Genomic DNA, 14,729 nt, shown 5'->3' on the forward strand with positions numbered 1-14,729 from the left:
TAAAAATCCTGGTCAATAATCAATGTATATCTAAAATTGTTTTCTGTTTATTTTTCACAAAACAATCGTTTTAAGCAAGATTTTTCTTATTCTCTTCTGTTATCTCAGGGCCACGCAGAAATGGCAGGTAAAAGAAAGATGAGCAACTATTGTCAGGTTATCCCAATGGTGCTTAGTGAGAGAAGCTCAGAGACACTCCTCCTGAAGGTGCATTCTCCCAGTGACTTGGGCAAGTTAAGGGACTTGGCAGTGTAGGGGAATTCAGCTGGTGTATTATTATATCTGCAAGGATCCAACGATGGGCTAGGGTAAACACAGGAAAAATATATGGAGATTCTGTATTAGAGTATAATTAACTTTGCTTTAGATGGAAGTCTACTCAGTTTCTTGATGTTACATCTGTATATTTTATAAACTAAATGACAGCTTCTGCTGAAATGTCATCAATCAGAAATGTTACTTGTGTCTTTTTCCACAGATGCTGTCTGACCTGAGTATTTCCTGCATGTTCTGTTTTTATTTCAGGTTTCCAGCATCAACAGTATTTTGCTTTTGCTACAGAATGTTTGATTATTTGCCCCATTTATCACTTCTTCCATCCCCACCACCACCAAAATAAACTAAGGATTTCAGTTAAAGGGCTTGGACTGACTCTAGTGTAAGGCAAATTATGGTGTCTATTTTCCCCTAAAGAGAATAATGATTTGCAGTAACATTGGGTACTCCATCAGCCAGTATGCAGCTGTTGCCTTCACCGTAAATCCCGTATTGCATTGTTAGACTCAACAAAAAAAAAACTGGATTGGCATACATGAGAGTGCACAGTGTTCACATGCTGTGCTACCTGCCTTGTTGTAAAAAGGAATTCATGATAGAGACTCCAATGCTGTCACGCACAAAGGAAAACACTAAGTGCAGATGACAGACACAAGATTTATTATTCAATTATCATTGCTCAATCAGAAGTGCTGTATGTAATTTTAATCTAATATCAAAAAATTAAAAAATTACATTCATAGTGGAATTTTTTTTTGCATACTTAGCAACCAGAATATGATACACAAATAATTGCCAGCCATCACAAGACAGCGCAAGAGAGCGGCAGAGAGATCAGAACCAGCGTGAGTGCGGGGAAGCTTCAAAAAGTGACGAGAGCACAAAGGTGAGAGCTGATTGGCGAGTACTGGATAAGCGTTTTTATCCAGTTTAAAATGGATTAAACTAAGGAAAGGTAAGAGTTCTAGTTTTTATTTAAAGTACATAAATTAAACTTCTTTTTAAACTGAATTTAACTTAAAAGGGTTTTCTTTTCAACTACAGGCATGGCAGGGCAGCTCAGTCCTGTGTTATGTACTGCCTGCAACATGTGGGGAGTCCTAGATGCTCCTTGTACTCTGACCAACTATGTGTGCAGAAAATGCCATCAGCTGCAGCTACTTGAGCTCCCGGTTTTGGAGCTTGAGCGGCAGCTGGAGACACTGAGGTGCATCCGCGATGCTGAGAGCTTCGTGGATAGCACATATTAGATGTGGTCACCACACAGCTTACCGAATTGCAGACAGAGGGGATTGGTGACCAGCAGTCAGAAGAAAGGTGTCAGGCAGGTAGTCAGGAAATCCCCAGGGTGCATCACGCTTGAGAGCCGTTTTTCTGTGTTGGAAAACTGTGAGAGTGAAGGTTCCTCTGGGGTGTGCAGCCATGATCATGCACGGTTGGGGGGGGGGGCGGGGGGGGTGGAAGAGGAGAAGAGCATTAGTGGTAGGAGACTTGATAGTAAGGGAAACAAGTAGGTGTTTCTGGGGCCGTACACGTGACTCCAGGATGGTACATTGCATCTCTGGTGCCAGGGTCAAGGATGTCACTGAACAGCTGCAGGGCATTCTAAAGGGGGAGGGTAAACAGACAGAGGTCGTGATACATATTGGTACCAATGACATAGGTAGAAAGAGGGATGAGGTCACACATGCAGAATTTAGGGAGCTAGGAAGCAGATTAGAAAACAGGACCTCAAGGGTAGTAATCTCTGGATTAATTCCAGTGCCACGCGCTAGTGAGTATAGAAATAGGAAGTTAATCCAGATGAGTGCGTGGCTGGAGAGCTGGTGCAGGAGGGAGGGCTTTAGATTTCCGGGACATTGGGACTGTTTCTGGGGGCGATGGGACCTGTACAGGCGGACGAGTTGCACCTGAACCGGAATGGGGCCAACATCCTTGCAGGAAGGATTGTTAGTGCTGTTGGGGAGGGTTTAAAATAATTTGGCAGGGAGGTGGGGTCCTGGGAGCAGATTCAGCAGGGGGAGCACAGCCAAAATTAGAAGAGACAGCAAGTGATTCTGGAAGGCTTAGAAATTATAGGCTAGTTAAGGCACAAGGGAATTTGGCAAGGTTGGATAGCATTTATTTTAGTACAAAAGGAGTCTGACGAATAAGGCAAATGAGTTGAGGGCACAAATTAACACATGGATGTATGATGTCATTGCTGTCACAGAGACATGGTTGAGAGGGGGCAGGATTGGCAGCTCAATATTCCAAGATTTAGGATCTTAAGGCGAGACAGGGAAGGAGGTAAAAAGAGGAGGTATCGCAATATTAATCAAGGAATCAATTACAGCAGTAAGGAGGGATGACATCTTAGAAGGCTCCTCAAATGAAGCCATATGGTTAGAACTGAAAACAAAAAAGGAGCAATCACATTGCTGGGAGTGTACTATAAGCCCCCAAACAATCATAGAGAGATAGAAGAGCAGAAATGTAGGCAAATTTCAGAGAAGTATAAAAATAATAGGATAGTAATAGTGGGGGATTTCAACTTCCCCAACATTAACCGGGATAGTCATAATGTGAGAGGTTTAGAGGGAGCGGAATTCTTAAAATGCATCCAGGAGAGCTTTTTAAGCCAGTACATAGAAGGTCCTACAAGAGAGGGGGCGGTCCTGGACAATTTGAGGGAATGAATCTGGGCAAGTGGTAGAGGTATCAGTGAAGGAGCATTTTGCAGATAGTGATCATAACTCCTGTTAGATTCAAGGTTGTTATGGAAAAGGACAAGGATGGACCAGAAATCAGGATTCAAAATTGGGGGAAGGCCAATTTTAATAAGATCAGATATGATTTGGCCAGAATGCACTGGGAACAGCTACTTTTAGGTAAGTCTGCATCAGAACAACGGGACTCATTCAAGAAGGAAATAGGGAGAGTACAGGGCCAACATATTCCAGTGAAGACACAGGGTGGGACCAACAAATCCAGGGAACCCTGGATGTCAAGGGATATACAGAATTGGATAAAGAGAAAAAGGAGACTTATGGCAGATACCAAGGGCTCAAAACAGTGGAAGCCCTAGAGGAGTATAGAATGTGTAGGGGAGGAACGTAAAGAGGAAATTAGGAGAGCAAAAGGGAGCATGAAAAAACATTGGCAGGTTGAAATAAAGGAAAGTCCAAAGTTATTTTACAAGTGCATTAAGAGTAAGAGGATAACTAGGGAAAGAGTAGGGCCCATTAAGGACTATAGTAGTAATTTGTGTGTGGAGCCGGAAGACATAGGTAGGGTTCTAAATGAATACTTTATGTCAGTGTTCACAAGTGAGAGGGACGACGTAGGTATGGAAATCAGGCAGAAGGACTGTGATATAATTAAAGAAATTAGCATAGAAAGGGAGGAGGTTCTAAGTGGTCTGGCAGGCTTAAAAATAGATAAATCTCCAGGCCCGGATGAAATGTATCCCAGGCTGTTGAGTGAGGCAAGGGAGGAGATAGCAGGGGCGCTGGCAATAATTTTCAATACCTCTCTGGCCACAGGAGAGGTGCCAGAGGACTGCAGGACAGCCAATGTGGTACTGTTATTCAAGAAGGGAGGATGGGATAAACTAGGGAACTGTAGGCCAATCAGTCTAACTGCTGCGGTGGGGAAAATATTGGAAGCAATTCTGAGGGACAGAATTAATCTAAACTTGGAGAGGCAGGGATTAATCAAGGACAGTCAGCATGATTTTGTTAAGGGGAGGACATGTCTGACCAAGTTGATTGAATTTTTCGAAGAGATGACCAGGTATGTAGATGAGGGCAATGCATTTGATGTGGTATACTTGGACTTCAGCAAGGCTTTAGATAAGTTCCCGCATGGGAGACTGATAACGAAGGTGAGAGCCCATGGGATCCAGGGCAATTTGGCAAATTGGATTCAGAATTGGCTGAGTGGCAGGAAGCAGAGGGTGATGATCGAGGGGTATTTTTGTGACTGGATGCCTGTGTCCAGTGGGGTTCCAGAGTGATCGGTGTTGGGTCCCTTCCTGTTTGTGGTATATATAAACAATTTAGACTTGAGCGTAGGAGGGTTGATCAGTAAGTTCGTGGATGACATGAAAATTGATGGGATGGTAAGTAGTGAGGAGGAATAGCCTTAGATTACAGGAGGATATAGACGGGCTGGTCAGATGGGCTGATCAATGGCAAATGGAATTTAATCCGGATAAGTGTGAGGTGATGCACTTGGGAAGGACAAATAAAGCATGGGAATACACGATGAATGGTAGGACCCTGGGAAGTCTGAGGATCAGAGGGACCTTGGTGTGCATGTCCACTGGTCCTTAAGGTAATGGGACAGGTAGATAAGGTGATGCAGAAGGCATATAGGATACTTGCCTTTATTAGCCAAGGCATAGAATATAAGAGCAGGGGGGTTATGTTGGAACTATATAAAACACTGGTTTGGCCACAGCTAGAGTATTGCGTACAGTTCTGGAATCCGCATAATAGGAAGGATGTGATTGCAGGAGAGAAAGTGCAGAGGAGATTTACCAGGATGTTGCCTGTTATTAGGAGTTTTAGTTATTAGGAGAGATTGGATAGACTGGGGTTATTTTCCTTGGAGCAGAGGAGATTGAGGGGGGACATGATTGAGGTGTATAAAATTATGAGAGGCATAGATAGGGTAGACAGGAAGGAACTTTTCCCCTTGGTGGAGGGATCAATACCCACGGTGCATAGATTTAAGGGAAGGTACAGGAGGTTTAGTGGGGATGTGAGGGAGAATTTTTTCACCCAGAGGGTGGTGGGAATCTGGAACTCTGCCTGAAAGGGTGGTAGAGGCAGAAACTCTCATAACATTTAAGAAGTATTTGGATGTGCACTTGTGCCATGGCATACAAGGCTATGGGCCTAGTGTTGGAAAATGAGATTAGAATAGTTAGGTACTTGTTTGACTGGTGTAGACTCAATGGGCTGAAGGTGCCTTCTGCTGTGCTGTAGACCTCTTTGATTCCATGATTAAAAAAATTTGTCAAGAGTTACGAGCTTTCAAGAGGCAGGTTTTTATTTGCAGTTTAGATGCAGTCCAATAGCAACAGTGAATTAATGCTTTATAATTTTTACAACTCAATGGAAAATTTTCTCTGCTTGCCACTTGCAGTTAAACCTAAACATGTATACAAAGAACACACACTGCACTACAAATAACAAACAGAGGGAATTGTCTTTATACTAGCCTGCAACAATCTATGAATATAGAACTGCCTTCAGATAGACGGCTAGAATTTGCACATTCACCTAGTTCTGGTGGTGTTGAATCTGTTCCACAGAACAAAGGGTACACTGAACACAATGGGATCTGGATCAGATTATACCCTGGCTTCCACTGGACTTGTTTCGACTCAATAAAATATTAATCAGACTAAAAAGGATGACAAGTACATAAATTGAGGCAGTGCCAAGTATTAAATCTGTTGCTGGTGTGGGAATATTCCTAATGAGCCACAAAGTCAAAATAGAAAACATATTGAATGAAAAGTAGCAGTTTAAAAGCAGATGTGTGAATAGGGTAATTGGGAATTGAACCAAACACTAGAGGAAAATACCAAGGTATCACAATCAATGCTTCCCTCCAACTGTGTGGGTGCATGGCCGTGCAGGGGACAAATAGGCCACGCCCGAAAAGGACCCCTTTAAGATATGCACACATGGGGCAGGACTTTTCTTATGGCAGGAGGGCTGGGTGGGGGAGGGCGCGGAGCCGATCGTCCCCTGCGATCGGCTCCGCACCGCCATTTTACATGGGCGGGCCAACTAAGGCCTGCCCAACGTTATACAGGACCGATAGTGCTCAGTGCTACTTTTGCAGGTGGGGGGAGGAAGGAGAGGTGGGGCTAGAGCTCTTTTGCGCATGCGCACGAAAGAGTGCAGCAATCTCCTTGAGGCCTTAGGGATATTGAATGGATATTAAAATAATTAAAGAAATGTTTTAAAAATTTATTTAAACATGTCCCCTCATGTGACTGTGTCACGAGTGGGGACATGTTTTTATATTTATGAAAATCTACTTATTTAATAAAAGCTTCAGGAAACCTCATCCCTCTCGTGGATGAGGTTTCCTGAAAAATGCGAAGGTCGCTTGGGCTTTTTGCCTGCCCGCCAACCTTAAGGTTGGACGGGTAGTGTTCGCAAGTGGCTCAATTAATTTCTTAATGATCTTAATAGGCTGTTTACATTTCGACAGGCATGCAGCCAACTCCGGTGTGTGGCCGCCGAACAAAATATTGTGATGGCGCGCGATCACGTCAGGACGAACGCCTGACGTCATCATGCGTCATTTTATGCGTTGGCGTCTCGGGTCCGCCCCTGCACACCGACCGGAAAATACTGCCCATGGAGCCGCATAGCAATCTTAAAGGCACCACACAGTGCAACAAACAGGCCACGAAGGGTAAAGGAAAATTAAAGGAAACATTGGCCACAATACTGTCCATTGCAGCAGTGCTTGTTCTTTAATTGGTGATCTATATCGAGGCAAATGATGCACAAAACATTAGTACCGAAGCTTTTCTTTGCAATTGGAATTAAATAGGTTCCCCAAGTCCTGTTTGGGAATCATAACAGGGCAGAGCTAACAATTTTAAACCTGCATACAGCCAATATCTTGGCATGCTCTCCCACATGGTGATTACATCAAAAAGTTAAATGGTGCCACCTGCATAAAAACATGTGCTGCTGAATGGACCAATCACCTTCACCAATTGGGAATGCAGTACTTGCTTTCCAGTAAGAACATGTTTGTAGTCTGTAGCAGTTCATGTAAAATAAATTTGTGCGCAATTTCCAAAATGGCATACACCTTTTGCATCCCTCTTGTTTTGATCAACTGCTTCTTATTCATCTTTTTGATTCCCTTCATGTGTTTCTTATAGCATACCAATGAAAGTAAGTTGAGATCCTCAAACTACTCCAATGATTAAGCAACCACTAGCATCTGCATTGCTCTTGTCTATTATATATTAAGCTATAGAACTCCTCGTGGTTTACGTAGGTGGCTTTTCAGAGTAAAATACTGAATTATACTATGCTTTGGGGAAAGTTTTGAAAGGCTTTTGAAGGCAAGCTGAAATGTAGCAAGGGAAACACTTAGGGAAAAGAGTTTTAGTGTGTTGGTCTTGCAACAGCTGAAGGCTGTCACCAAAGTTCGAGCAGGCCAGGTTCAGAAGACCAGAGTGTTTATGTTGGGAGAGCTTGTAGAAGTATGACAGGGGATGGCAGGTAAGGATAGGTACACAAAGCTGAGGAGGTAAATGGACTGGAGTGCAGAGGTGACAGGTGAACTTCAAGTTTAGGTTCTCAGATAGGGTCCAGGCGATTCCAGTGCTTTCCTGTATTTTGTTTTTATTCACTTGCCTAATTTTTCTGTTTCTTTGCATTAATATTTCTGTAGTGGCATCACTGTTTTTCTTTGTATGGCCAATACTGTCATTTGGAGTTAGAAGTTTGAAAATTGCTGGCTTAAACAGCCATTACAGTAAAAGTAATTAACTGATTACAACTGCTATGCAACTTGCACTCTGAATGTTCAGTTCACAGGGTTTGAGCTATAGTTCTACATGACGTAAAATAAAACAATCTACTGCAATAAAAAGACTTTTACTTATGCAATTCACAACTTTCAGGGCATTCCAATGTGTTTTACAACCAATGAAGTACATCTGAAGTGAAGTCACTGTTGTAATGTTGTAATACACTAACATGAGCCTAAGACTTTGCAAGCCTGGAGTTCTTTCATAATGATCATGAGATTACAAGCAAAGAGATCTGCTGCCCACCCCCTACCATCAGCATTACTGGATCATTTCTGAACAATCAAATCTTTGTTTCTACACACTTAGGAAATTAATCTTTTACAATTGCCATTTTATTGTATCTTCCCCAAGAATAGTTTGATTCTAAATTTTAGAAATGGGCAAAATAATGCAATGAGTTCAAATCAGGGGTAAGTAGCCTTGGAGCCATAGGATAACGCGTGGCTCCTAACCACTGGCAAAGGAGTTATCAAAACCGAGGCAACTCAGTTTTACTTGTACTCATATTTCTGATTTGCCTGTTTGTCTTGTCCATTTTTTTAGGGTAATGGAAAGAGCTGTTGCTAGTGTTGTTGTCTCATTGATAAATTTTAAATCAGAACACCAAGATCTGTTAATATCAGCAACTTGAGATAAATACAACATTGATTTAAACTTTAAATGTGGTCTTAAGACTGTTTGATACGGACCTATGCAACTTAATTAGGACAACCCTGGTTTAAACATGGGCTTTTCACCTCTCAAGCTTATACTTGAGTATTGTGCAGACAGATGGTTGTATCTGTTTTCCACAGAACCTATTAAGAATCTTGTGTGAAAAGAGTGTGGATAATTTTTGACCAGCTCCCAGTACCTGAATCAAAGCCCAAATGATTTTTGCAGCTCTTCCATATTTGGCTGCCTTCACACAACTGCCACAAGAAATGGAAATTGTGCTCTCCAGCTTATGAGACTGAAATTCTTTGAGGGACTGCAAAAGAGAACTATATCTGTGGTCAAATTGAGCTGGGAATGGTGGACAAACTCACTGCACAGAAATATGATAAGTATCCATTTCTCAGCACTGTTGATAGGAGGACAAAAATAATTTGGAATATTATGCCAAGTCCTTAATTACAAGAAGCAAACCTACCACAATGGTCCAAGTTCCACTGCGGTCTTTCCTGGCATACTTCCATGACAGTCACAGGGCAGCTGACGGTATGCACTCTCTGAAAGAACAACACTAAATCAGTTTGAAAACAGATCAATGGTTTGTTACTAGACAAAAAGCATTGTTGTAAATCAATTTTCAGAGTGATTACCCAGTTTATATTATATAGCTTTGACTCAAAATGTATATGGTCATAAGACCATATCCAGTAAATATTTTGATACATCAGAAATCCATGGAGAGCAATGTTTATTGTATTTGGTTCTGTTTATCTGTAGTTGCTGCTTGTGAAATCTTTACTGATTTTTTTTTAATGACATCAAGCTCCAATAACTACTTCTGACATAATAATGTAAATTCTTCAGTTTTAATCACAACTGTAATTCAGATATACTTATCCTTCAGTTAAAATCCACCATGGGACCAGTGGACTAAATTCAAATGCTGTAGCATGAGTTTTCAGTCATTGATGAGTATCTCCTATTTACAAAGCTCACTAATGGCATGTACAGACAGAACCAGCTCTTTACAACGCTAAGTGGATCATTAAAAAGTACTGAGAACATGAATGATTAATGCTGCAGCTGCTGACCACCATGTCAACAAACACACACTATGTGACTACACCTTTCCATCACTTAAGTGGAAAAAAAATTCATGAAGTAAACAAGGAAGAAAATGAAATATGAAACATAAGCTAGTTGTGTGGCCTTTTATTGATGCAGTCTTACCTTCTAGCATGTGGCACTTTTTGTAGAAGATCCGCTCTTCACACCACTGACAATGGATCAGGCGACGTATTTTCTTCAAGCTTTCGTCTGCTTGGGTTGGTCCTCGAAGCACCCGCACCACCACCAGAACAAAGTGCTCCAGAGCTACAGTAAACAGAACCTCAATACCCTTGTTACAGCGTGCAGCAGCCCTGTAGGAAAACACCATATACAGCATAAGAATATACCTGAAGTGCCTCAGGGAGATTTCTGCGCTCTTTCACGCACATGTGACTCAGGCAACCCCCACCCGGTCTGCACAGGGAGCGCCAATTGGGTCCGCACCCGCCCATGCCCACTCCGTGGAAAATTCTGCCCATAGTTCCAAATCAAGAGGAATGGTAGAGATAAAATAGACTTTAAAACACTTCTCCATTTCCTAACCCAGGTAGAACAAAATAGATCAGTGGTAAAAGAATGGGAAATATCCTTCAGTTACAACATAACTGGCATTGTATTGCAAACTCCATCATTACTACTACGCCTTTAATTAATTTTAGTGCCATAAAACCACATTGCACTTTCACCTGCTGAACAAGGAGGGTTACATGAGAATTAAAAAGACTGATATTCTTATATCTAAAATTCCACGTATTTTTTGCTATTAGCTTACAGGAATTTTTCACACATTTGAATGGTATGGGGATGCTTTTAAATCATCTTATTTCACGTAAATTCTAAATTGAAGGCTTTTAACCGTAACTTTGGAGAAAATGCTATATTTTGTTTTTGTTGCTGTTTACTAAATCAACAAGTACCAAGGCAGAATCAAGGGAGCACAATGAAACATATAAAGAATCAACCTGAAAGTCAACAGGATCTACAAATATTCAGTTTATGTTTATAATAAAGTCGATTAGATTTACATTGGTAACACTGATGACCAAAATAGAATTTCAAATCTAGTTTAACTGAGCATGACCCATGAATTGGGACATTCAATATGAAACTATTCACTACTGTTAATTTTGAAAATTACATTACTTATTAAACTAGAATGATAAGAAGCTGGGATTGATCTCTTTAGAGCAGAGAAGGTTAAGAGGAGACTTAATAGACCCTTTCAAAATGATGGGTTTTGATAGAGTAATTAAGAGAAAATTATTCCACTGATAGATCAGAACACAGATTTAAGGCAATTGGCAAAAGAACCAGACATGAGATGAAAATAATATTTTTAATGCAATAAGTTAGATAATTATATAAAGATTTGAAGAGGAGGAAATTGCAGGGTTATAAGGAAAGAGCAGGGGAATTTTTCAAAGAGCCAGCACAAGTATGATGGGCTTCTTGATGCAAGAGTCTACAAATTTAATTGTGCTTTACATTCAATATCATGCAGTCTTAGAATGTGCTGTTGCATTACCAATAGCAACTGATTTCAGTCCAGTATATGCCAACTATAAGGAATTGCTCTGATGAAGGTTCATGTCTAAATGCTAATTGGTCTTTGTTTTCACAACTTTACTGACAAATTGTGCATTTTCAGAATGCTCTACTTTTAATATGTTGACAGATAATGTAACAGCCATAAATGAGTTGTTTAATCCTTTCAGCCACACCAAGGATAAAATTTTCATCCCTGGGACCAGATGCAAATAAAAGTGATATTTTTTCTACTCCAGTTGCAGACACCAATGGGCTCGATGACCTTGATTGTGTATACTTGGTTTGCTCAGATTAATCACAATTCAGTGCATCTTATATTTTCTTGGAAAAAGAAAGTTGCCAAGTGGAAAAAATGCTAAGAACAACTCAATGTGTTTTCAAACAACAACGTGTTTCCAAATATGACAAATTTCTCTCAGATATCAGGCCTAAAACAAAAAAGAAAATACTCTCCTCTAAAATTAATATTTATATTATTGATCTCAACTAAGAGTAATTGTACGCTTCAGTACTGTAGAACTTCAACTGTCATGCCTCCAAGTTCTGGATACATCAGATTATGAGGCACCATTTTGCTACATTGTAAGGTATCGCAAAAATGAGAAGCAAATAGCATGAAAGATAAATAAGAGTACAAATAGTGGTTGCAAGAAAACTGAAACGGAGATATAGGAACATGCATCCTAGCTGGAAAACAAGACTGCTTTAGATGGAATGAATGGGACTGTATCACTGGGATAGCTCCCGTCCTGTGCGACAATGAGAGTATAAATAACTGAATCTTTCAATAAATTAAACATTCTTTTCTGACATATTCTGAAAATGGAGAATAGGATCATTGCTGATACAAATTATAGTGCTTGACTCAATACAGTCACCCAAACATCCCCACTTCAATGCTACCCTTGGTTAGGATGCTTGTTAATAATTACACATTTCACACAGACAGGCTGAGGTCATCTTCAAGTCAGGGATGTCTATTGGAATTGAAGATGGATAGAAAACATGTTTCGATGTGAAAGGTCTTCTCTTAACAGGTATCTAGCATAGAAAAGTTTGGGCAAATGTAGACGCTTGTTTTAAAATTATTCCTAAACTAAGCAACTTATTTAGCTACTTGGGAGGCTTTTTGTAATATCTTGTACAAAAACAGACAAAGTTGTCAACCAATATCAGGAGTACCTTGCCAGAGAAGCAATGATCATTCTGGCTGCAACTTCTTTATAGTACTCTGTCCGGACAATGTTACAACCATAGTGGCGCATGGTGACATTTAAGGCTTTGCAGTACAATGTGCTGATGTCCGTGGATGTCACAGAAACAATCCCAAGGTTCCTCACATTTCTGAAAGCAGCATCAAAGTAGTTTATTGCCGTTCCAAATGGGTCTAAGTGTCTGTCTCAAGGTAAAAAAAAACAGGACATAAGCAATCAGTGTATAAGTTACCATAGTTCAACGTCATCTTTATTATTTGAACTGCAATAATTTTTTCCCCCCAAAAAGCTTTATATAGAAAATACCTCCTGCTGTCTCACCCCACTAGATTCCACCTCATAGATTGGAGGCAGGTCAGCTTAGACTGCTGTGGGGGCTTCTTCCCAAAAACATGCATTTTTATAGCAATAAATAGCCCAAGGTGCTTCAAACGTAGGAGTGGTCTAAAAACTTCATTCTTGACGAGATTTTTAAATTAAGTATAAGAGTAGTAAGGTAGTAAGGTTTAGTAAATGTGTTCCAGAGGTTAGAGTCAAAGTGATTGAAAATGCAAAATTGGAATTTGGAATTGGAAAACAACCGCAGAAACCAGGCCTGTGAGAGCGTACTGGCCCCAACAGTTCCTTCTTTCCCTTCTGTTGCCCAATTGAGTTCAAAATGGAATACTCATTTTCATAGCAAAGAACTGCTGAAACACACTCTCTGAAAGCAGTGAGCTAAAGTTACAGTAGAAGCTGGGTTTTGAACTCAAAACCTTCCTAAAATGCAACAATTTGTTTCCTTTAAATGCACTGAGGGTAATTTTAACTTTCAACGATGGTAAAGTGCACAGTATTGCATCAGTCACCCATGATACACTGTCGAATTTAGTTCCATTGACTTCAATGCTGTATAATGAGTGACAAATCCAATAAGGTCAATATTACATCATCATCAAAAGTTCAAATTGAGCCCCCTTCTGTGGTACAGGTCGGTGCAACCACAGATTTCTTAAGCACTGGAAACTAAACACTACAAACTAGAAATGTATACAATCCACAAAACTTAAGTTAATTCTATTAGAAGCAAGTCACAAAAATACAACTGAATATATTAACTAACTTTATAATCCGTAAGTTTGTTTGGTACCTCATCACCTGACCATACACAGAAGTCATTTTAATTAATATCCACTATGCTGAACAAGGTGAAGTAGAATATACTTTTAATAACTATGAACAGATACAGAACAGGCAACATCTGCCAGCCATATCAATATTTTGCCTTCAACTATAGCTACCCTGTATCAACTGTCAACAGTGATTTTCCACTGCATTTGCCAAATCACATGGCTTTGGAAGTCACTCCAAAAATTACTAGGGTTTGTCAGAATATTTGAATTTTTTTATTCATTCATGGGATGTGGGCTTTGTTGGCTAGGCCAGCATTTATTGCTCATCCCTAATTACCCTTGAGAAGGTGGTGATGAACTGCCCTCTTGAATCGCTGCAGTCCGGTTGGGTAGGTACACCCACAGGACTGTTAGGTAGTGAGTTTTAGTGAGTTAGGATTTTGACCTAGCGACAGTGAAGGAATGTTGATATATTTCCAGGTCAGGGTGGTGAGTGGCTTGAATGGGAACTTGCAGGTGGCTGTGTTCCCATGTGTCTGCTTGCCCTTGTCCTTCTAGAAGGTAGCAGTTGTGGGTTTGAAATATGCCAAGGAGGCTTGGTGAGTTCCTGCAGTGCATCTTGTAGATGGTACACACTGCTGCCACTGTGTGTCGGTGGTGGAGGGAGCAAATGTTTGTCGACGGGGTGCCAGACAAGTGGGTTGGTTTGCCCTGGATGGTGTCATGCTTCTTGAGTGTTGCTGGAGCTGCACAAGTGGGGAGTGTTCCTTCACACTCCTGACTTGTGCCTTGCAGATGGTGGACAGGCTTTGGGGAGTCAGGTGGTGAGTTGCTCATCACAGGATTCCTAGCTACTCTTGTAGCCACAGTATTTATATTGCTAGTCCAGTTTAGTTTCTGGTCAATGGTAAACCCCAAGGATGTTGAGCAGTGGGGGTTCCAGCGATGGTAATGCCATTGAATATCAAGGGGCAAAGGTTAGATTCTTTCTTATTGGAGATGGTTATTACCTAGCACTTGTGGGATGCAAACGTTACTTGCCACTTGTCAGCCCAAACCTGGATATTGTCCAGGTCTTGCTGAATTTGGACATCGAGTGCTTCAGTATCTGAGTCATCGCAAATGGTGCTGAACATTGTGCATCATCAGCGAACATCCTCATTTCTGGCCTTATGATGGAAGGAAGGTCATTGATGAGCAGCTGAAGATGATTGGGCCTAGGACACTACTCTGAGGAACTCATATGATGAT

At 40.9% G+C, this 14,729-nt stretch overlaps 1 protein-coding gene across 6 annotated transcripts in view; it reads right to left on the reverse strand.

The window, feature by feature from the left end:
- Nucleotides 1–14,729, reverse strand: part of trmt1l (tRNA methyltransferase 1-like) — a 67,628-nt gene that overhangs the window by 24,829 nt on the left and 28,070 nt on the right. For all 6 annotated transcript variants that reach the window (XM_041208861.1, XM_041208860.1, XM_041208863.1 and 3 more), the window contains 3 exons: nt 12,335–12,547; nt 9,725–9,915; nt 8,973–9,051 (listed from right to left, as the gene is read on the reverse strand). In XM_041208861.1, coding sequence (XP_041064795.1) covers nt 8,973–9,051; nt 9,725–9,915; nt 12,335–12,547 — 483 coding nt within the window. The remainder of the gene's footprint in view (nt 1–8,972; nt 9,052–9,724; nt 9,916–12,334; nt 12,548–14,729) is intronic.

This window comes from Carcharodon carcharias, chromosome 16 (genome assembly GCF_017639515.1).
Source record: "Carcharodon carcharias isolate sCarCar2 chromosome 16, sCarCar2.pri, whole genome shotgun sequence".
Lineage (NCBI taxonomy): Eukaryota > Metazoa > Chordata > Chondrichthyes > Lamniformes > Lamnidae > Carcharodon > Carcharodon carcharias.